Raw genomic sequence first — 23,510 nt, 5'->3', positions numbered from 1 at the left:
CAACTCCCGGCTGCCCATGCGCCTTAACGGCGCCGCGGGCAGCCGGGAGCTGGGCGACAGGAGCCGGGAAACGGGCGGCCGGGAGCCTGCAAACGGGGAGCCGGGAAACGGGCGGCCGGGAAAGGAGCAGCTGGGAGCCAGGCTGTCCCCGGACCTGCGGCCCCCCGGCCGAGCCCGCTTCCGTGTCCCGGCTGCGGGCGGCGGCGGCCGGGCGCTCCCCGGCATGCTGTACCTGGTGGGGCTGGGCCTGGGGGATGCCCAGGACATCACGGTGAAGGGGCTGCAGGCGGTGCGGCGCTGCCGCAGGGTGTACCTGGAGGCCTACACGTCCGTGCTCACCGTGGGCAAGGAAGCGCTGGTAGGTCTGGCCGCAGGCCCGAGGCGTGCTGGGGCTGGTGGGTCCGCGGGAGAAATCGGCGGGGCCCGCTCCCGGGGGAAAGATATACGTGACCTTCACGTACTATGGTTTCTGGGAGAAATTGGTTTGCTACTGTGCAAGAAGACTGCAGCAAAAATAAAATGGACCTTCCTACAACTGTTGGCAACTAGTTTGCATGTCAAAACTTACCAATATGTGCAAACCCCGAGATACTGCAGGACTTAGTTAGAAAGTGTCTAATCTGTTTGAAAGCAACAACAACAAAAAAACCCACCCAAAAGTCATACCAGATAAACACGTGTTTTGAAGCCCTGCACCTCTGTATCAGCCTGAGGTGTTCTGGCATATCTGCCGGGAATAACAATTTGTTTATGTCACATTTTCACATTTCCACGTTTCCACATGGGCCAAGCTGCCTCACCGGGTTGGGATTCCCAGAACAGGCACAGTTCAGTCAGAGATGGGCTGTTGGACAACATGGAGATAAAGGTTTTGTTAGTAAACACACCTCATGGAAGACAAGGGTACTAAAAATTTGCTAATCGTAACTCTGAGGAGGTCATCGATGGTCATAGAAAAATGAAGTTTAATGCTGAAATAATACAGAAACAACATAGCTGCCCACAGATCAGAGATCTTGCCTCTGAATACGCTGATGCTGTCTGGGCCTTGGTGCTGTATGGCCACAATGTACCTGTATGCAGAGCTGCAGATACATAGAGCATGTGAGACCTATAGCTTGTAATAAGCATTATGTGGTTTCCATGTACAAGGTAGGCTAGGATATTTGGAGCATCTCTGGTTTATCTGCTGTATGCAGATATGCTCTGTAGTTTATGTTTCTTTTCAATACACTGAAGCAGTCTAAATTGCAGTCACTCCATTGAAAACAAAATGTTCTTCTTTGTGGTTGTTTGATAGTTGGAAAACTGCTAAATGGAAAGGATTACTTGGAGATTTTTACTTTTCAAAATGAGCATTTGCTATCAGTAGAAAAATTAATGGGTTCCTATCCATCTGAAAATCTAACACTGAATAATAGGAAACTGCTGATAGTTTTTGATGTGGCTATTTTGGGTTTTCTTATCATATATTTCTTACTGCTTTAAGTATTTTGCAAACCTTGAAATACCAAAGATGAGACAAAAAAATGAATAAAAACAAAGATGTTGTCTTACCTAAAACACCTAAGAGGGAATATAGGATTTAATAGCCAATTGTTTATAATACAGCCTGATTTACATACAAGTGACAATGCTGAATCGTTTATTTACTAATCTGAAGGTCATTCTCTCCTAAGCACCATGAAAATTTAGAGGAAAACTCTCAAGAAGAGCAGATCTTTGCCTGCAGAGGCTTCCCAGAAATCCTTCTCTGTTGATGGTATTAAAATCAGGTCATAAAATTCAAATGACAAGACTTGCTTGTTTATTGGGTTGGCCTAAAATGTATGTTAAAGTTATTTGATGTTGACCATCCAAATTGGCCCTGGTGAAAGAACTGTTCGGACCCAGTGACCTCCCAGTGAGTCTGCATTTTACTTTTTTTATATTCTCTACTTAGCATGCTTTGATTAGCATTGTGGAGCAGTCTCGAAGCATGCAAATAGATTCCCTTGGATGAAGCCAAACTGAAAGTTGTGTTCCTGGGACTGCACCCAATCTGTTCTGGGGCATGTTCACAGTGTTGGGCCAAAGCCAGGCTGGTGCAATGGCAGCACATGGAAAGGGATGTGTGGTGTTATGGAGTGCTCTGCTTTACAGCCCAGCTCCCCTTGTGCTGATGTGCATCTGGGCTGATGTACCTAATGAAAACCAGTGGGGTGTCAAAATTTGCTGCTGCTGGTTCAGTACAGATCAGTTTGCTGATTAGTTGGTTCAGTACAGATCTCAGCATTACTCCAGGGTGACTGTCAGTGGTTCCAAATCACAGATACAAGATTTGCTTACACATTTATTTGGTCCCCTCTTGAATCTGTACAGGTTGCAGTCTGCTTCATGAAGAAAATAATATCCTGATTTTATACAGTTAGGAATACCTACTCAAAAATGAGCAGAAACTCATTTTCAGGGAAGGGCATGTAACCTGGTAACAGAGGTCCCATACCTATTACTCTCACTGTGGGATGGATTTTTTTATGGAAGTACCACTCTACCTCTGTACAGGTGTTACAGTTCTCTCATCAAGTCACTGTTCTGTGTGGGCAAAGAAGTCACAGAAGTCAGAGGAAAACCTTTCTGGGTGATAACTGACTTGATTTGTTTTATCAATTTATCAATATTTGTAATACCACCCAAATTTGCTGTCGCCTACTTAGAACAAAAACACCTTTCTTGATCTCTGCCCCGGAAAAAAAACTTTAGTCATGTAAAGAGCATGTAAAATGCATGGTGACATGACATGGCAGATGTTTTCAGTATGATCAGAAAACATGTTCTAGAACTAACTGAAGTTTCATTTACATGTGTGAAGTTGATTCTGAAAATAAAGGCATTTAAAATGTACAAAGAGACACAATGATTACTGAGCTGCTAAAGAAAAATTAAGGACATGATCAAATACATGTTTACCTGTATATTTGGTAAAGTACTTCTTAAAGAGAGCTCAAGATGAAGGATTAATATGAAGTCATTCCTTAGATGTGGTTAGCTAAAATGTACTAAGGAAAAATGTGAGAGAACAGGTTGTGATGCAGCCAGTGTGGTATTTGTACCTGGTTTGGTGCCAGTATTGTAAGTAGCCTAAGAGCTAGGCTCAGGCTGGGAGAGGGGGTGCCTTACAGCAGCAAGTTAAATTAACTCTGCCTGGAGAACACCCACGTACCCTCAGTGCAGGTGGGACTGCGCTGCTTTAGGCGCAGCTCCTCAGCTGACACAGAAAGCATGGAACACCAAGTCAGTATCAGGATACAGTTCACATTCACTAATTTTTGTCAGCTCAGGAGCTGCTCTATGGAAAGCTCAGGTGTTCTTGCAAGCAGAGGTGAGGTTCTCCCAGACATGGGGCAGGCTGCTGGGGAGAATAATGAAAGTACCTATTCCAGTGTCCATTGGCTGTGTTCCTGAGTGAGCACCCAGAGACATACAAAAACATTCCTAAGTGTCTTATTTTGTTGTTTATTATCAATTTCAATTTATAGGAAGAGTTTTATGGAAAAGAATTGATTTTGGCTGACCGAGAAATGGTGGAACAAGAAGCAGATAGCCTTTTAAAAGAAGCTGATGTTTGTGATGTCGCATTTCTTGTGGTTGGTGATCCATTTGGGTAAGACAGAGCAATGTTTTAATTATAGCTTCATCACTTTTTTTTCAATAGGAAGAAGCCAACTCTGTAACTGTATTTCTCTATGAGGGAACTGATTTTCAGACCAGAAACACTTTTTATGTCTGTATATTCCTTTTTGTATTAAAAATACACATATAATTGTCTACACTTTATCTTGCTTTGGAGTTTCCTTGCCCAGATGTCCATTATAGATAGGAATGTAGACCCTCCAGGATGTATGAATCTTTCCTTCAGCAGATACTTATAATTTCATTCATTATCATTTTATTCTTTGTGCTACCTTTTATAACAAATGCTTTGCCTCATGATTTGTCTGCTAACAGAAGAAATTCTGGGTTATCACATAAATAAGATATGTGCTGTTTTGGGGGAATATTCTTTTAGTTGCTGTTTGCACTTATAAACTGCAGCTTTTATACTCCGTTGTTTTAGAATCAATACAGATTATTGGTCGTATCATTTGCTTTAATATATGCTAGTTTTTAAAATCACTTACGTCTTCTGTTGATTTATTAGGCCTTTTGTTTCCACTTTTTATTCCTGATGGAAAGTATAGTCTTTTTCTATGACCAGAAGGATCTCCTTCTGTCTCTTTGGTCAGGCATCATCAATCTGTAATGTCAAGCCATGCAGAAGAGCTTTTAATCTCCAGCTGGTGATGCAAGATTTATACCACAGTGGTAAGGGGCACAAGAAAAATGAAATCTGAGAACCTTATTTGTGAGGGAAAAAACTGAGTTTATGAAAAAAGGAGCAACGTGCACATCTGTCAAAAGCTGATAATTTATTTAAATATAGGTTGAAGGCAATTGGCAAGCGAATATTATATTTAACTAAGTATGGGCAGATGACCCTGTATTTCAGAAATATTAATTATACTTGCAGTCCATGTTTACATTCAAACTAGGATTCGTGCAGAGTGCAGAGGCATGTTACCTGTATCCTTGTGCTGTGATCCAGTGACTGATACAGGTACACAAGATGAAAAACACAAATCACATGGATTACATGTAGCTGCAACTTGTAAGCAGTATTCTGATCTGCCTCAGTTATCATTAGTTTCAGTGTCAAAATACTTCAGTTCTGGTTAACATACTAGGTTATTGTTAGAAACTGCCCCTTTTTTGAATGTTTATGTTCTTAGCTCTTACTACTGCAGCTAGAACTGCTCCTATGCTCACATAGAACCATAAGGATTTAGGGGTTACTAGGACAGAGGACTGAATGTTTCTGTCCTAAGAGAGGCCAGAGGTGGGGGAGCAGGACAGAAGCCCCTTGCATCTGATCACAGACTTTTAAGTATATTTGCAGGTGAGCAGAGTACTTGGCAGCCACAGGAGATGCCAGGTGTTGATGGTCAAAGTGATAAAGCAGGCTGTGCCCTGTTATCCTCACTGGAAGATTTTATCTGTGTGTGGTTACACCCATGGATGGATGTGCTACAGAACCCGACAACTTTAGTAGTGCAATGGAAAGTCCACCACTCTAGGCTGGTGTTAACATTCATATTATTGCTACCCAAAAAACTTAACCTCTGTATCAGTGACAGAAAATACTGCTGCAGTTTTGGCTGTGAAGGGATGGAGAGATGACTCCATGAAAATTTTCCTGGTGTTAACTGAGTGCCCATAAGGGCATTTCTGCCTTTAGCTACAGTCATTATAGACAGATCTACTGGGAGAAAAAAAATACTGGCTGGAGCAAATTTCAGTGAATAAAGCCAGCTGATCCCTTGGTTGGTATTAGCATAACCACAAAATCCTCCAGTGCTCCTTGTCCTTTGTATGTGCATGGAATAACACAAGGCTGTAAAACCAGTCTGCTCTTCTCTTAGAGCAGACATTCTTAAATCACCTTTGCTTCTGGAAGTCAGGAGCAATGTTTGTGTAGTAACTAAAGTATTGGTTCAGATCACTTTACTGCCTTCTCCTAGGTCTGGGAGCCTCTTTGTATAAGGGTGTCAGATTTCCCAAATTCACATTCCTAATTTTTTTTTCTTCCACTGAAATTGATTTCTTTTTTAAAATATTGATCTTTACAGCCTTGCCAGCTGCTGCCACATTTGTGTTCCAGTCTGAAACACCTGATCTGCTGACTGGGTGCTGGTCAGACACGCAGCACCAAAATTATCAGGCTAGAATCAGGGGAATTCTGTTAGGGTAATTGAACAAGGCCAGGGTGAAAGCAATTTTCCTAGTTCATTGTTCTGATGGCCATATGTTATTTCTTTCCTTCCTTCTTTGGAATGGCTACACAAAAGTGTGTGGTCTCACCTTGGGAATGAGATGATTAAGGTCACTGATCCAGTCTAATAAATTTAGGCAAGTGTTAGGTGCATTTTCATATTTTACATACATATAAGCATGCATACAGGCAAAATACATATGTAAACATTGTTGCAGTTCAAAGATTTGCTTAATCTATGTGTACTGACCATTTTAGAAAGGCTCTAATCTCAACTGCTTAAACTGCAAACCCAGTAATTCTTGCGGCTGTCAATCACTGCAATGTGTTCAGTGAGCATTAGATCTGGAGCTGAACTTAGCTCTGTTTGAAACTACAATATTCTTAACTCTTTCAGAATAAACCTTATCACTCATATTTCGGCATTGTTAATTTGAGTAATCTGGACTAAATATTAGAAAAATTGATTCCGTCTAAGGATGTTTTTTCTAAGTAAACATGCAGTTCCTCTGTCTGTTTGGAGTTCTTGTCTGAGCGTGGAGCTTTCCTGGCACACACTGGTGCAGATGGGAGAGGGCCTGGCTGTGCAGCCAGTAACAAAATCCTGGAGCTTTGTGGAAGTTTGTGCCAAACAGAGTTGACCTTTACAGTTCAATGCATGTTCAACAGACATCTGCAGAAGACAAAGGATACATGGAACTTTCCTTTCCAAGTACTTGCCAAGGCTACTTTATAAAGTAACATTGTAATAGTGTTGCAGTTTTAATGATGCCAGAAAGCTGCAAAGAGCTGTACCATACTGATGATGTCTGGCATTTCAGCTGGGGAAGATGACGTATGGAAGCCTTACTGGAGTTTTTGTTTTCCTGTAACCACTAGGTTATTGTTGCCATTTTTCCACCTCTGCATTTTTCTTGTTGTGAAGGATTTAATTTTATTTCAAAACAAACTAGAGTGATAGTAACACTTGACAACATCATGTTTTCAATGTTTAATTCCTTCCTTTTCTTGCCACAGGGCCACAACACACAGTGATTTAGTGCTACGTGCAGTAAAATTGGGGATTCCTTACAAGGTCATTCATAATGCTTCAATAATGAATGCAGTGGGCTGCTGTGGCTTACAGGTAATATTTTGTATGTGTATATATGTTGTTTCACAACTGCTAAGCTTAGAATTGATAAGCTCTTCTACTGCTGTGGGAGTGCATGTTGCAATCCCAACTTTGAAGATCTGTACCAGCTGTACACATAATGTTAGAATTTTTAACACTTCCTTTTAGCATGACACTTGTCAGCAAAAGCCCCTTTTGATGAGCGCATATGAAAATGAATAGTAACACTTCTTTTCTGCTTTCTAACTTCCTTCAGCCCCAGGAGCCTTTGATATTTAAAGTTATTTTACAGATAAAGCTTTGCTCATGTTGGCTTCCTTCTACAGGTATCAGGTAATACCTGATACATTTAGTCTTAAATAAGGTTGTTATCCTGTAGAGAACTATGCTGATCTTGTCATATAAGAAATACATGCACAAGCATGTATATATGTCCAACTCAGATCATAATTCCGAAGCCTTGAATATGATGCACTCTTTCTCTAATAAATTTGATCTGTCTCCACTTTCTGCCCATCTGATGAGAGCGGAGGGATTTACCTAGCCAAGGACTAGTAAAACAAATGAGTTTTTGTGCATCTTGAATAGCTAAAGTAGAAAAGGTCTAGTGTTCCCCAAGAAAATACTTCCTTTTACACATGTATAGGTCCATTATTATTTTTACTGCATGAAAGATATTGTGGCAGTGTATAAATCATAACTAATCACATATAAATTAGATGAAGCTTCCCCCTCTTGTTTTCACTTTGACATAGAACCTGCCCTCTCAAGGTTCAGAATGATTCCCTGTGTATGGGACCCTGAAACCAAGTTCACACTTTACAAAAGCCAAAAGTAAGCACAGGAGTGTAAATGTACTACAGACAAGTTGGGGGCTTGAACAATAACTTTCCATCACTGAAGGAGGAATTCCTTCCTAGCAATACACAAAAGAATACAATTTTTTTAATTTCAGCAAACACTTGGTACCTTCCAATTTCCACTGACTAACTCCAATACTCCAAACTCCATTCAAATAATAATGCTGGCCAACGGCAGAAAATCTGTTGCAATGAGTTTGGGTATTATCTTTGGTTTTGGTTAGAAATCTGAGCACCCTGTCTCACCTGGCTCAAAACCAATGCAGTGACACCTGTCCTGTTAGCTAATGCTAAAGGGAATGCTGCACAGCATTCACACTCTTTATAATTCTTCTTGTGAGCAGCTTCTTAGTGATACCTGCCTATTGCTGCAAGACTTGGGCAAAATTATCTTTTGGGAAGGAAATAGGCTTCTTGGTGTCTAAAATCTACATTTGTGTTTTGGTGTCTAAAATCTGCTGTACAGCAGACAGCAGCTGTCGCATGACTGCACTTACTGGGGTGGGTAAAACAAGAGTTGTGGCTGGGGCTCACCCTTCCTCTTTTGGCTTGCTGCTGGTGCAAAGTTTGCTTCTCCTGTCAGGCTGTTGACAAGTAGTTTCTACTACTTGCTCTCTTCTTTAATGTTCTCTTACATTCATGAGGGAGGAAGATGCAAGGCCCAAAGAGATTTTTTAAATTTTCTGAAAGTTTGCTTCCCTTGCAATTTAGCCAGACATAGGAAGGAGCAGTATAGAGTTTTTAGGTTAATTGAGAGAAAAGACCAGAAACCTAACATGAGTATACTATAAACAGTCCATAAGGTTATTCACATATGCAGAGTTTTGGAGATTAGATTGCTATTTCCTTATCCCATGCTGAATAGAGCAGACCATAAAGGAAATGTGATGTTATTCACTCTGGCATTAGTCCCCTTTTCCATTCTGGCTTGGGAGGGGCTGCCTTCTCCTAAATCCACATTCCTGTTGTCGTATAAGGCATTTTAGGAAATAGTGATTGTATTACCAGGCAGAATATAACCAGTTGTATATTTAAGTCTTGATTGCTCCTTAGTGGTGTAAACAGCAAGTGAGGTATATTTTACAAAAAAGTAGTCTTTGAATTAACTAGAGTTGTGTTGGAAGTTTATAGTTTCTTTCAAATCCTCTACATTCCGTGGCTGTCTCCTGCTATCAATTTAATTTTGGAGTTATTGTGTCTCAAATTGTAAAGTTCCTGTCAAGTATAGAAGGGATTCCTCTTTTGCTTCACCACAGAAAAGGCTTTGCTTTTTTTCTTGTTTTAATCTGATTCTGATACAAACCCTTTCTCTTTCTTAGTAGAGAAAAACAGGAAACACCTTTATACGCCATTCAGAGAGCCATGTGCGTAGCGAGCTGTAACTGCTGATTAGGCCATCAGTGAAATGCAGCTACAGCAAGAACATCTCTGGTCATCAGAGCAATGTTTCTGTGCAGCCAAAAACATTCTGGTACTGTGCAGTTTTCCTGTACAGTGATTTAGTGAAGTTGGTACAGCATCAGTGATGTTTTGTTACCTTCATTCCATAGTTGTAGTTCTTGCCAAATAATAAAGAGGGGTGCATATGTATTTTCAAATACTTTTTTTTAACTGTCCTCCTCATTTAACAGAATTAGTGAAGCTGTTTTGGAATACTGAAAAAAAGAGTGGGGCTTTAATTTTGAAAATTAAACTTCTTGGAAGCTTTCACAGACTGATAAACTGTGGTGGTATAGTATAACTTTGCAAAGTGGTAGTCTGACTGTGCATAAGGCTCTGTGATTTGCTGTGCCTCTCTCTTTTACACTGTTTTTGCTGTGCTTCACTGTAGCAGAATTTATCTTTCCAAGGCTGAAGAAGCTGTTTTCCCTTAAAAACAAATGAATACAGTTATGGGGGAGAAGCCATGAAACCTATTCTTATGTCTGTGCTTCCTAGCATGTTCTCTGCAGGTTCACCTCCCTTGTCTGGAGTCTGCCACGTGGGTGTGTTTGTCACTCTGACTCCTGTTGTAGTGGGGAGCAACCACCAGTGAGGACAGTCAGGCACTTTGGTATCACACTGCCAGGGAAGCACAGGCTTTACCTGTGCCCACTCTGTTTTTCAGAATAGGGCTGATCACTAAGGCTTTTAGTGCTAGAATAAAGATGCAGGAAAATTAGGATCTCTAATTTGCATATTTCTCCTTAATTTCTAATATGCGTGACATCTGGGTTGGTTTGGGAAGGTCACTGACCACAGTGGTGCTCTCAGGACAGAATTCTCTCTCACCCAGGGCTGGTAGTGTGTCCTTGAGGTAGAACTATTGGTGATCAAACACGTCTGGAAGATTCTGTATCATTCTGACCTGGGGTGCATGTGAAGGAATGGTGCAACTTGAAATTGCTTGAGATCATGGCATTAACATAAAGAAAGAGGATTGAGAACTGAAGTGCAAAGCTGGAGGCCAGTCACAGGATGAGATAAAAGGCTAAAATGAGATGCTTATTTTGGAGTGGTGTTGCTCGTTTTGAAAGCATTTGGTTGGTAGCTAAGAAAAAAACATGTTACAGCAAAGAGCTGCCTTTCTTTTGAGATGTACCCACTTTCCACCTGAATAGCTTCAGAACAAACATCTGCATGTGCCCTTGTTTTTTTCAAGTGACACATCTCGGGTTTTTTGTTTGCAGTCCACTTAATTCTTGTAAGACACAGTTATAAAATAGAAAATAGCCCTTTTGCTAGCAGCTGGTCACTTAAATGCAAAAGCAATGCTTACTGTGTTGTTTTTGCAGAATAGGTGAGTACATTTCCAGTGTCAAGTTGAAAAATGTTACTTAAAGATGAAAAGGTGAAGGATGCTATCATTAATCACTATGCTCATAGTCAAATAGAAACCATGTAGTAGCTGCAGGAGTGGAGCCTCTGAGTCCCACCCTCTCTGTGTGCCCGAATATTCAAAAACACTCTGCTCTAATAGGAGGGGCTTTACACAAAATTTACTGACTGTTAAACTGCTTTCTATCACTGGTTATTTTTTCAGTTACAAACAGCTTCTTAGCCTTTAAGAAGTTGGCATTTGTTTCTTAAGCCAGTGAAAGGTTAAGTCAGTGCTAGTCACACTATTTAATTACTCACAATTGCTGTCTAACTTAGTGCCATTTGTCACCAGCAAACATGACCCAGAAACATCTATTTAATCAGGTTTGGGAGTTGTTTTTTTTTTTAGATATGTTCATTTCATATTAGTAACCCAAGTCACCTTCAGGGCAGGAAGGAAACATTGCTTGATATTGACAGAATGAATCTTAGAAGGTTTTTAAAGATAAGGTGGCATTACCTTGCGGGGGCGAGTCCTCTCCTATTCAAGTTTGCTTTCTCAGTATTTTGATAGCTGAATTTTGTTCTGCTTGTGGAGTGGCTATTTCCTAAGCAGATCCAAGAGGCAGCCAAAGCAAAATGTGCTTGTCCCTTCAACTGATTTTATGTGATTTGTCTCAGCTGCCTTCTGAAGACTGCAATTATGTGGAGTGGGTTTCCCTCAGCCAAATGTGTTTTCTTCACAGGTCCTTTCTCTCTGGCATGTACTAAGGGGACTGGGAGTTTTTGGGACAGCTGGGGTGGTTTCTTGGCTTGCAGTACAAAAATGAGTCAAAGCACATATAAGTGAAGGTTAAACATTTCAGTTTCATGTGAGGTTTCTCACAAGAGGCATTTGAAGTTGTGAAAGGTCTTGGTACTAAATAAGGTAGCGTAAAGGGCTAGAGCTAGGCTTGTGGTTGTTTCATATGACCAATTCCAAGCAAAAACAAAGATTGAGTGATTCTTGTTACCTCTGTTGATGATCGCACTACTTCTTAAGCTGCTATCAAGCAACAATACATAATACAAAGAAGAGCAGGAGCCCTTTGTTGTGTGTGGTCTGGAGGGTTGAAAAACCTGACTCAGGTTCCTTATCTTTGAGGATGAACATTGCATAGCATCATGTCAGAACCCCTGTGACAAAGACAAAGAAAATATACCTTAGCTTTTCTGGGTATGTTCTTTGGGATCCATCAGGAAGTAACCTGGGATTATGCAAGGTTCTCTGCAGTATCTAAATCCATTGAGGAAAAGTCTTAGGAGAAAAAGCCTCTTAGTTCCTACCAGTGGGTTGTGATTAGGCTGAGAAGAGTCTGAATTTCCATAATTCACCTGTGCTGTGAGAACCATCTGCAGTGTAACCTGTGACCAGAGCATAGCTCCATAGCATTTCAGCCCTACCAGGTCTCAGGTATTTGGTTGTGTATGGTGGCATGTCTGAAGAATGCAGTAACTCCTTCTTTTGGGAAGAACCCCAGACATGTGACCAGTCCTGAAGCTATTTGGAATGTTAGGAAAGGAGATAGATTCCTAAGTGAAAAATTGCTGTGTCACCATTGAAGCTGATACAGCAATAATTCTGGGAAAGATGCTGTAAAAATAGATGTCTGTGTTTTGAAATGTTGACTTCTTGGTTTCTCTGCAGCTGTTGGCCAACTGACCTTTAATATTATTTTGCATCTTCTCTCCTGCTTGCTTTAGTACTTTTTAGAGGGGTTGGTGGATCTTCCTTTTTTAATTTCCCTATTTAGTCCCAGCTTGTTCCGTCTTTTATGCCCTAAATTTTTGTGGTGATTGACTACACCATGATTTCAAGTGAGGACAATTGATCAGGACAGTTTCATGTATCTGATATCATTCAGACTGGTCTTTAACAAAGTAGCTCAGCAGTTTCATTGAAATTCCACTTGCATGAAGACTTTCTAAGGTGAGATCATGGTACTTTCTCTCACAGTTCATTCTGGCCTCTCAATTTGCAATCAATTCTGCTTGTGTAAAGAAGTAAAGTAAGAAAAGCATTAACAGAAAGGTTAAAATACTAACAGAAAACAAGCACCAAAAGTTGTCAGTCATTCTTTCATATCATGTGTGTAAATAAAATAGGAAGTTATATGGTGTTCTGAGGTGATGTAACTATGAGTTGAAGAACAGCTTTCTGCAGTATTTTATGAGGCAGAAAACTCTAGCAGCAGGGCATTGCCTCAGACTAGAGTGCTGGCTTCCTTTGCTGACCTGAGCTATTGCATTGCAAAATTTGAGTGCACAGAGTTTTGCTTAAGCCAGTTACTACTTGGGGGGAGGGTGTGGAGAAAGGGGTATTTCCAAAGACTGAGGTCTTTCAAAATGACCTTTTGAAACTTTTCTGTGATGTTTTTGAGCATTGAGGAGAAGGTAAGAAGTTTGGTTTCCAAGCTGAAAACATGAAGTATTTGTCCAACCATTTCACTGTGCCCCTTTGAAATTCTGGCACTTTTGAGCCTGTGCAGAATGCAGGCACTTTAACAAATCTGCTCCTCAGTGCAAGTGTGATGCCTCAGATGTTGGGGCTTGTATAAACCACACATTGCCCTCTCCTAAACCCCACATGCTTCGTGTAGAGTGCAGCATACAGAAGTTGGCTTTGAAATTTGATTTGCTTTTGCCTCCCTTTAGAGCTGTGCCAGCCACTGTACAGCCCGATCCCATCTGCAAATGCACACAGCTCATCATCTTACTGAACTCATGAACAGTCCCAAAGCATGGCAGTAATCCTTAGTCGTGTTGTAACACTCCTTGGTTAACAAACATGTCAGTTCTATTTCAGTGAGAAGCATGATTCCTGGGATTTTGGGACCCTCTGCACCCTTTTATGGTTGGTGGAAAGAATGCATTTTAATTTCAGTGGGTTTTGTCTTTAGTGAACCTGCTATCTTCTGTAACTCCTGAATCCTTGGGATAGTAGTGCATTTTTTGGCATTTACTGCTCTCTCTGTTGTAAGGCGTTTCATTAAAGTCAGATACTTCATGCACAAGTGCAAAAGGTGTAAATTAGAGCACAGCAGAAGAAAGTAAATTAGGAACAAATTGAATTCTGCATGAGGTACAGGGAGAGCATTTAAAGTGTAAATTCTGATACAGTCATGTCCTTCTTAATGCAAGCTTTCCCTGATGAAGAGCAGTTCCTGTGTTTGCTTAAATGTCACACATCTGCAGAGATCAAATACTGGATGAGAAAGAAATATTGGTTTGTGTCTGTAGAAGTGTTTATAAGGTAATTGGTTATAAGTATTCAAGCACAATAGAGGTATCCCACTTACTAGTTTAGTTCCTCAGCATTCAGATTTATGGTGTACCAGGGACTTTCCAAAGTAGTATTCCTCCCTCTCTAATTTAAAGTAAGAATATGTACACATTAATCCTAGGAAATCTGTTCTTCACAAGTTTAGTTAGTAGAGGGGTATAAACTGCAAAAGCATTTCTAGGAGGTTAATAAAATATATCCTATTCTATCTTATTGGTATAAAAACTTACTTCTGTGCTTTCCAGGTGCTGAGAATACAGGTGTATTTTTTTTGAGACTAAGTACAGTTTTCTGTGATATCAATTCTTCATGGAGGTATTCTGAAGGTATTTACTGAATAGATAGGCAATTTTTGACAAAAATGTTTTACTCTTTTTTGATATCCAGGCTTCAGTATTAATGCAAAACCCTGTAAACAAAGGACAGATCAGTGAATGACTGGCAAATCTTGTATAAAAAAAAGATAACTTGCTTAACTTCTTGTTGGCAAAGAGGATGGAGAATCTTTATAATGAGTAATGGAAAAGAGAATGATAACAATCAGAACTAGCACTGTATGATATAAAGATGAATGTCCAACTCATTCTCAACATGTGCAGAGTGGTTTAGGATTCTGATTCCCAACATAATACCTCTCAGATAATTACATTTTTCCCATTTCTGCGTATCCTTTCCTTTCCTAAAGGGCAGAGGGGGAAGTTTTTCTTCCTTGGTTTATCAAAATGCCAAAGGGCCATGGTAAGATTTAAGGTTATTTGAGGCCACTTTCTGTCCTGAACAAGGACTGCTGCTTTAGAGTGGTGGTTGCAGTGGTTTCAGGTGCTGATGGGGAGCACTTAGGTTGGTATCAGACATTGCAGCACTTCTGGAAGATTGCAGGAATGCTACCAGGGAGGTAAAGGTATCTTGCTCCCAGATGCTCTAACAGTGAAGGGGAGAAACTTCTTGTAATAATAGTTTTTCTACAGATTTGGTACAAAATGGGAATGAGTTCTAGGCAGCCACATGAAAAAGAGGCAAAGCATAGTTTGATTTTTCATTTTCTAGAACATAGCCTTGAAATAACTAACATCAGGAAAGTTACATCAGGACCAACTTATTTGGTTCAACCTGTATTTACTTTACTGGAAGAACCTTTAGGTTGTGAAATGTACCCAATATGTTCTTGTCCTTATGCTAGAATGAAATACTTAAAAGAGGAAATGTTTTCAGTTATCTTCCAGGAATCTTTTAATCAATTTTATCAGCGTGAATGGTTAAAATTTGAGCTTTTGAAAAGAAACATGTTTCTGCTGTGATTTACATTCTGCTCTACCAGCATAAAGGAGTTAAAGCCACAGCCTAATGCCACAGTAACAGAAGTATGTGTAGGGGAATCCCCACATGGCACAGGACTGCCAGAGCTGCTTCTATACAGGGTCCTCTGCCAAAGCACACACAGTGCCTTTGTCTCCTTTCATGGGCTTGGAAAAGCAGCTTTTCCTTCCAGGAGTACAGAGAAAGTGAGAAGGGTAGTCCGTGTAGCTCTTGTTTCTCTGGTGGGTTTGAGCAGACAGAATATTGGCAAACTGTAAAATCCATCTGGAGTGGCCCCAGTCCAGAGCTAAATAGACCAAACTGATGCATGGTATTCCCCTATTTCAGAGCAAAAACTACTTCCAAGCCAAATTTACTTTACTGCCTTAAGTTACATGTGACTTTCACTTTTGCATCATCAGAGATGATTGGTAAGAATAGTGCTTCAAATGTCTTCACCAAGATGAGGGACTTACAGTAATAAATGTGTTAAGACTGAGAATAGAATCAGTGAGTATGCTTGACATAGAATCTGCTAGCAATATTCTTACCATATGTGCATAAATGATGTTGTACCTCTCTGCTTCCTGCACAATCTGCCTTCAGATCTTCATATCCACTATCTCCTTAGAATGTAACTTCTTTCACCTGCTAGAGCTTCCATCTGCAGCAAAATGCCATTTTAATCAGTAGAATCAAAACATTAAATTATGGCATTATTCCAAGCTGTCTAACCTTAACCAAGTAAGAAATAACAAATCATAATTTTGGTGATAATCTTACAAAGTTTTTGCATTTAAAAGGACTTCAGAATTGAGTAACAAAAGAAAGTAGAAAGTTACTAACTATGCATTGGAAAAATGAATGCAGTAAAAACTTTACAGGTAGCTCATGACTTGGCCTTTAACATTATTGCATGCTCTTATTTTTTCTTATTGCACATGTATGTTACTGAATTTGCTCTGTTTTACAGTTGTACAATTTTGGAGAAACTGTTTCCATAGTGTTCTGGACAGATACATGGAAGCCAGAGAGCTTCTTTGACAAGATTGAGAAGAACAGGCAGAATGGAATGCACACCCTGTGCTTACTTGGTGAGTAGCAGCCACTCTCCTGCCTTTTAATCTATGTATTGAGTGTTTACCCAACTGACTAGATCACCAGATAAGCAAATGTGGCATTAAAAAGGTTAGTGCAGATAAACTTTTGAACTGAAAGTGACTTCATGGATGTAGAAGCAAGTTGGTAAACTGGGCACTTAGAGTTGTGGGGTTTTGCATTTTACCCCCTTTCATCTGAGTCACTTTGGTTTACAAGTTGATTCTGTAACAAGGAGTACTTATTCAAGGTTAAAAATGTATCCATATTTCTCTATGACAGTTTTGGGGGAGGAGGAGTGTTTGAGTGGAAGTAATATTTGGATTCCTCTTGGAAAGATTATGTTCAATTTGTTCAATAAAATTGCAGCTCTGCAGAGTCTTACCTACCAGACCCCTCCTCTATTTCAGTTTTGCCCAAATCCTTTTTTTTCCCATAACAGAAGCTTGTTCTAAATTTTGATTGGCACAGGAAGGAAGTGCTAATGAAAGTCAGGTTCCTGCATGGCAGTGATGTAATCGCTGTCGAGCAGTCAGACTGCTTTACATTCTGTGACATAATGTGCTCATAATTTAAGAGTAGTCCCAATGAACTGGTGTGCTCAAATGTGCTAGTATTTAACTGTCTGATGGTAAATATGCCTATTTGTATATTTACCAGGATTTTTATTTGTCTCTGTTGCTCTGAAATCTGTGAAATTTGCCCTATTGGGTAAAATCACATGCATAAAGTCACAGGATTTTGAGATTAACTAACAGATGAAACAATACATGATCCATATTGTTAAAGTTTCACCTACATAGAAAACCAAGTAAGAAACTTGTAGGAAATCTGTGTTTTAATGTGTTTTGTTCTACAGATATTAAAGTGAAGGAGCAGTCTCTGGAGAATCTCATGAAGTGAGTCACCATTTTGAAAATACATCGAAACACACAGTGCCCCTACAAAGGCTTTTCTGTACAAGGAACAAAGGTTCTTTGCCCATAGTTGAATACTGAACTTACCTGCCCGCTTCTCTCGTGCTTCTTTGTGGCCCCTGTCTTCTGTTTCTTACAAGGAGTGAAGCTCTTTTGTTCCTTGCAATAGGGTCTGGCTTTATTTATAGTAACTGAATGGAATTGCAGCAGAACATGATCTTTTTTATAACTGTTCCTGTGAGAAGCACTAAGTCAGAAAGAGATAGACTTTCCTCTTGGTGAATGAAGTGTTAGTTCTCTACTGTTCTGTCACCTCCTGAAACATTAATATCTGAAACAGTGTTCTAATTTTATTCTTCGTACACTGGCTGGAACAATGCAAAGTGAAGAATACAAGCACCCTTCTTAAAGAGTTAAATAAGCAATATACGGAAAATGTTCTTATGCTCATTTAACTGTATTCAAAAAGCTTTTGCCACATCTTACTCATTTCTGCAATCTATATGTTTTCACAGTGGTGAATATAAATGGCTCCTCTATAAACATGCTGTAACTGGTCTAAATTAACATTTGTGAAGTCTCACAGTATCATTGAGGTTTGTTTATTCTGGAGTTTCAAAATAAAATCTGTTTGACTGAATCCACAGTTGGCAAGGAAAGCACCATTTCATTTAGGAATATATTTCTAGTCTGTAATCATCTGTCTACAGGGCATTTAACAGAACAACAGTTGTATGCCCTTGGATTTAAGTCTAATGCATCCTTCAAGAGTAGCTGCAAAACCTGCATCTTGCTTCTAGCAGCTGAATTTGCTTTTAGGATCTAAATGATCTGGCAGCTGGAGCCCATCTGTTTCACTGGTGTGGTGAGAGCACAACAGATTTCTGTATTCTTTAAAACTTCCACTCTTGTCTAAAAGACCCAGCCTGGGAGCCTGGGCCTGTTTAAGTTCAACCTGCTGGTCTAGAGGTCTCTTGAAATAAGCTGTAAGATTGTTCAGGATAACAAAATTAATTGTATGTGAAATTTCTCTGCTTTTCCTTCCCTGCAGAGGGAGAAAGATTTATGAGCCACCACGTTACATGAGTGTGAATCAAGCTGCAGAACAGCTTCTTGCCATTATTCAAAAGAGAAGACTCCAAGGAGAAAAACCAGGTATGATTGGACTGCTTCTGTCTGCTACCACTCCTCTCCAGTCACACCCCTCGATGAGCCTCTGAACTCCACTCCCTTCCCCTGACTCCCAGAATTCTGCTCTGCAGTGGATTTGGGCTGCCTTAAATCCTGGTCATGAGATGGATTTAGCCAAGCTTCAGCCCAGCACAGTTCAGTGAACATCAATGAAGGTGCCCTGGTGGCTCCTGGAGGTACAGTCAAAGCCTGGAAACCCTGTACCATTTCCATCCATGTGGAACTGTGAGCTCTTTGAGCCATTAGAGTTGCAGGAGGCAGAAAGATTCTGAGCATTTTAGATCAGTCAAGCTTAAAAAAAAATCTCAGCTCAGTTTTACTTAGATTGGTCACACTCTGCTCTATGTGAACACCTGCAGGAATCTAGGTTAACCCAAAGATGCAGAACTGTGATTTTCACCTTGAATTCTTAACACTTCGACAGCAAACTGTGAAATATTTATTGAAAGCAAGGGTAAAACCACAGCAGCTAATCAAGATTATGAAATTGTGTCATAGTTTTTTGCTAACAAATTCATTTAGGTCTACTCCTCATTTAGTTTATTCCTTCAATACTGTTAAAAGTGAAAACCCCTTAATTTTATCCTTTACATCCTTTAGAAGGAATCAGAAGCAGCAGTTCCCTCAACTTGAACACAATTCCTGAATGAATTCTTCCTTAAGCTTTATTTTCTTTGAAGAGCAAGTTTCTTTTCTAGGCTACTCCAATAATGTAATAATTGGAAGTTTAAGAAAACATTGTTAAGGTTTAAGCATTTTGAGTACTTTTTCCCTTATGATGTGACCATTAGTCAATAAATTAAACATTTAATCTTCTTTCTTACAGAAATTACTGAAAACACAATTTGTGTTGGCCTTGCTCGTGTGGGTGCTCTAGATGAGAAGATTGCTTCAGGCACGCTACAGCAGATGTCCACTGTGGAATTGGGTGCTCCACTACATTCCTTAATTGTTACAGGCACTATGCATCCTCTGGAATTGGAAATGCTTAAACTGTTCTCTGTAGATAGTTCCAGTTTTGAAAATAATGCATGTCAAAGGACTACTTAAATAAAAACAAGGATTTACATTTTTATTCCATCTTTAATTGCATAACAGCATAAAGATATCGCTATGACTATTTAAGACTTGTCTAACTGTAGTTAGAATCTATATTGCTTGAGGACAACAGTGCAGGAACATGGACCTGCTTTTACCTGAGGCTGCAAACTGCACCTGCTGGTATCAGCTTCTACCCTGCAGACACCTCCAGAAACTTCTAAAGCTTTGATTCAGATCATTGACATCCACACCAGTCTTGGGCTGCTGACTAGGGTAAGAGGAGTACCAGGTATCTGTGTGGCATCACTTGCTGTAGTGCATTAACCAAACCTACTGCATATATTGTTCCAAGTGCATTAGATATCAAATTTTGCCTTTCAACATTGCAGAAACTTAGGAGTTCTCTTACCAATAGAAAACAGTGTGCAAAACCTGTTAGGTCTGTGTCCATCTTTGCCTTGGGAGAGTAAATACAGGCAGGTGAGAATGCTCTAAGCCAAAGAAAACCAGGAACTTTCCCTTTGGATAGCTGGTGAAAGAGTGGGAGAAGCTGCACAGAATTTCTTAGCTCAGAAGACTGCAACTTAAAATAGAACTGGATTTCTTCATATGTTAATGCTAGCATTTATGAAGGGTTAGACTCAACTGCAGCAACCACAATTAACCTCAAGCCAAGTCTCAGGAAACAAACTGCAAAATCAGCTTTTTCAACTATTCTTCACAGTATGATGAAAACAAAGCAGACCTGTACGCATATTTTTCTTAAACTGAAGATTTATTGGAAAGAAATTTCATCCCTTATCTTTTCAGCAATATAGGATATTTAACATTTTATATAGACTGTATTCAAGTAGAAAAGATTACATTAAAAATTTCTTAATATTGCACTTGGAACAAGCCGTGGCTAAGCTACGAACATTAGCATTCCAGAACAAAATCATACATAGTCTTCAGAATTTTAGTGAGCTGCCTTGTGTTACCTGCCAGATTTCTTCACAGGTACTTTGACACACTCTGCTATTGAACTGAAGCTCACTGCTCAGAGTAATTCCTGTAATTTAAAGGTAAAGGTAAGCAATATGCTGTATACTACCAGGAATTATTTTGGCAATCGCTTCATTCACATTATTTCATACTTCAGCCAAGATACTGTAGTGATTCACTTAACTCTTGTACAAGATCCCAGCACACATGTGAGAGGCTCCAATGCACACGGGAAGTGAAATACCCAGCTCTTTTAACACATTATTTCAGCCAAATTACCACACAGGCAGGAACCTTTTGTGGCTCACTGAAACAGACAAGTAGGTTGAGCAGTATTTGCACACAGCAAGACTCGGTCTTCACATGCCAGGCCCAGCATGGCTGGCATTGCTTCACATTATAGCAGTGTCTGGCCAAGGAGGTCCCCACAGGGATGGGCATTGCAACAGCCTGAACAGGGGACAAATCCAAAAGGAAACCTCAGCAATCTGCAGATAAGGATTTTCACAGAAGTGTAAAGGAGGAATTAACTACTGAGTCTGTATTGAGGATCAGAGAGATTATTGAAAAAAAAAAAAAATTCTGTTTAAAGGAATGGGATAATCAAGAATCATAGCAATCTAATGGCTGCTGGAGAAAACAGAACAGGGTTTAATTATTAACTGAAATTTTGCTCTGAACTGGTTTTAAAGACTTTTGTGTCATGAAGAAAGATAAGAGTTTGCATTTTATAAAAGCATGCAACTGAAAATCTGCACTGTGAAAGAAAAGCATGGACTTTACAGTAATTTGTTTGCACACTATGTGCAGAAGATGGAAAACTGCAGTTCAGCAGCCGATTCTCTCCTCTTGTATCTTGTTTACATTCCCGGAACAGGTTCACTTACAACAGTTAAAAAGAGAAACTATTAATTTTCCTTCACCTTTAAACCCAGCTTTACATCTTTAAAAAAAAAGTAAATTAAGAATGTTAAGTCACTAAGGTCTATTTTATTAGTAGTAGCAGCTTCAATTTTTGTGTAAAAATAGTGTCAGCAGTTTTTACTAATGATGCAACTGAACTTTTGCTTTAGTAGGCTTTATTACATAAAAAGCAAAGTCATTTATTTACTTTTCATCTTAGCTTAGCAAATCAAACGAGTAACTCAACTCTCTGTAGGGGCCCTCTTGATGGAAGGAGCCAGTCTATCCAGAGCTGTACACTTACCAGATTAGCCTATAAAGGACCAGTCCTTACCGTGCATATTCATAAGAGGAGTTTTCTTCCACTGTTATGTAGCCCAAAAAACACTGAGGCATTTTAATACAGACACCCTGTAACATTTGTTTTATCTTCTTATTTTGCTGTAGGTGTGGTAAAATTCATGCAGTTTGCAGGCTTGGTCTTTGGAACAATAGGGTTTTAAGTTACTAGTCTCAATCACAAAAAAAAAAAAAAAATAACCCACAAACACAGACCAGTAACCTAACCCCACACTAAATATCAGCTACATGGAAACATGAGAAAACCACACTTTGAAAACTTGATTCAAAATTCAGAAGTGGAATATCAGCTACATGGAAACATGAGAAAACCACACTTTGAAAACTTGATTCAAAATTCAGAAGTGGGTACCAGGAAGCCGAGTTTTAGCACATGATCTGCAGACATTCACCCATCTCTGGATGTCAGCTATTCACACAAGTCTTTGTTTAAATCCTGCCTTGCATCTCCAATAAAGTGTCGATAGCAAAGTGTTAGGTAAGCAACCACTGTTAAGTAATTAGCAAAACACAAATAATGGTGCTTTGGCTTTCAGGGTAAGGAAAGCTGCACTTTTGCTTTCAACTGCATGGTTTGTACTCTCCTAAAACCTGAGCAAGTATCCCCTTAGGTGAAAAAAATATCAGATGTCCCTTGTTTACTGACATACTACATGTGACTGCAGTTGCTGACTGAACATGTCCTACACTGTGTTTTTGTGATGTTTATCCTTTTTCAGAAAGCCTGTAAAGGCTAAAGTCTGTTTTGAATCTGACTTCCCTACACTATCCCCAGTTACATTTGACAAACCAATGATACATTTCTTACTATAAATGTTTAAACATAATGAAGTGCTGTCTTGCTTGGCTAGAAAACTCAGACTTGTATATATGCTTCCAACAATCAGTTAAATCATAATAAGCAAAAACAGTTACCAAAAGTTATTAAAATTGTTGTGTGATTGTAAAAGGCTTACAGACTTTTTCACTCCATTTCCCATATTAAAAATTTGGTAGATGTACATTTAAAAGAACACCATCACCACCATCAAAGAAACAGCCACTCTTGCCAAGGTTTTCACTTGGAAACAAATAGTAGCAGTTGTCTTTTCATTAAGAAGCTAAAATAGTGGCCAAGCTCAGCAACTTGGGCAGCACTACAGCATTTCAACAAGTCCAGGAACAGTCAGTCTTGAAACATGCTGGTGTAAAGATGACTTAAACCAAAGCCTGCTACTGGATCACGACACAGTTGCAATGAATCTGTCTGCTGCTTGCCTTTAAAGTGATATCAGTTGATCTTCTTTAGCCCCAAATAGCAGTAATAATAACTCTTAAAAAATGAGGAAGTCCTGCTGGCAGCCAGCAAGCAGCAGAATATAGGCACCACTCTACACAACAGTACCTCCACCCTATAATCACAAGGGATTTTCATCACCTTCTCTGAACATACACGCACATAGTATCTTAAACTGCAGTGCTCCAATCTGCTAAGCAGATTCCTGCACCCCGTCCTGTGCCACGTAACTTCCATCTTCCAGGCAGGAACTCTGGGCCTGGCACAGCATCTGCCAGGTGGGACAGGGAGAGAGCCTGACACGAGTGCCAGGCCAGGAAAGAGATGTAGAACATGCAGCCTGCTGGGAGGGCACTCTGCGCCTGTGTCCCCAGGGAAAGCAAACGGGATCAGAAATGGCAATGGAAGGATCTCAAAACTGAAAGAGACAGCAAAGATTAAAACCAATATTATAGGTAGCTTTGTACTGCCATTTTTTTTAGACCCAGTTTCCAGTTCCAA

General features: G+C 39.8%; 1 protein-coding gene across 2 annotated transcripts; it reads left to right on the top strand.

Moving 5' to 3' along the window:
• Positions 1-35: 35 nt before the first annotated feature.
• Positions 36-19,514, top strand: DPH5 (diphthamide biosynthesis 5). 2 transcript variants are annotated; one of them, XM_085585927.1, is made up of 8 exons: positions 36-358; positions 3,519-3,643; positions 6,866-6,984; positions 15,590-15,698; positions 16,209-16,333; positions 17,197-17,236; positions 18,306-18,409; positions 19,272-19,514. In XM_085585927.1, the coding sequence occupies exons 1-8, from the start codon at positions 224-226 to the stop codon at positions 19,493-19,495; spliced, it is 981 nt and encodes a 326-aa protein (XP_085442053.1). In that variant the 5' UTR covers positions 36-223; the 3' UTR covers positions 19,496-19,514. The 2 variants fall into 2 exon arrangements, with proteins under 2 accessions (XP_085442053.1, XP_021398964.3); XM_021543289.4 differs by lacking the exon at positions 15,590-15,698 and having other exon boundaries at positions 6,866-6,974; positions 16,213-16,333.
• The last annotated feature ends 3,996 nt before the right edge of the window (positions 19,515-23,510 follow it).

Source organism: Lonchura striata, chromosome 8 (genome assembly GCF_050655825.1).
Source record: "Lonchura striata isolate lonStrDom1 chromosome 8, ASM5065582v1, whole genome shotgun sequence".
NCBI lineage: Eukaryota > Metazoa > Chordata > Aves > Passeriformes > Estrildidae > Lonchura > Lonchura striata.
This window is presented reverse-complemented; position numbering and strand designations above follow the sequence as displayed.

What these genes read in the sequence shown, in the direction of transcription:
- DPH5 (XM_085585927.1), top strand. Translation starts at nt 224, where the DNA reads ATGCTGTACCTGGTGGGGCTGGGCCTGGGGGATGCCCAGGACATCACG. An exon ending in GTGGTTGGTGATCCATTTGG is followed by an intron (nt 3,644 to 6,865) that starts GTAAGACAGAGC and finishes TTCTTGCCACAG; the next exon opens with GGCCACAACACACAGTGATT. An exon ending in GCACACCCTGTGCTTACTTG is followed by an intron (nt 16,334 to 17,196) that starts GTGAGTAGCAGC and finishes TTTGTTCTACAG; the next exon opens with ATATTAAAGTGAAGGAGCAG.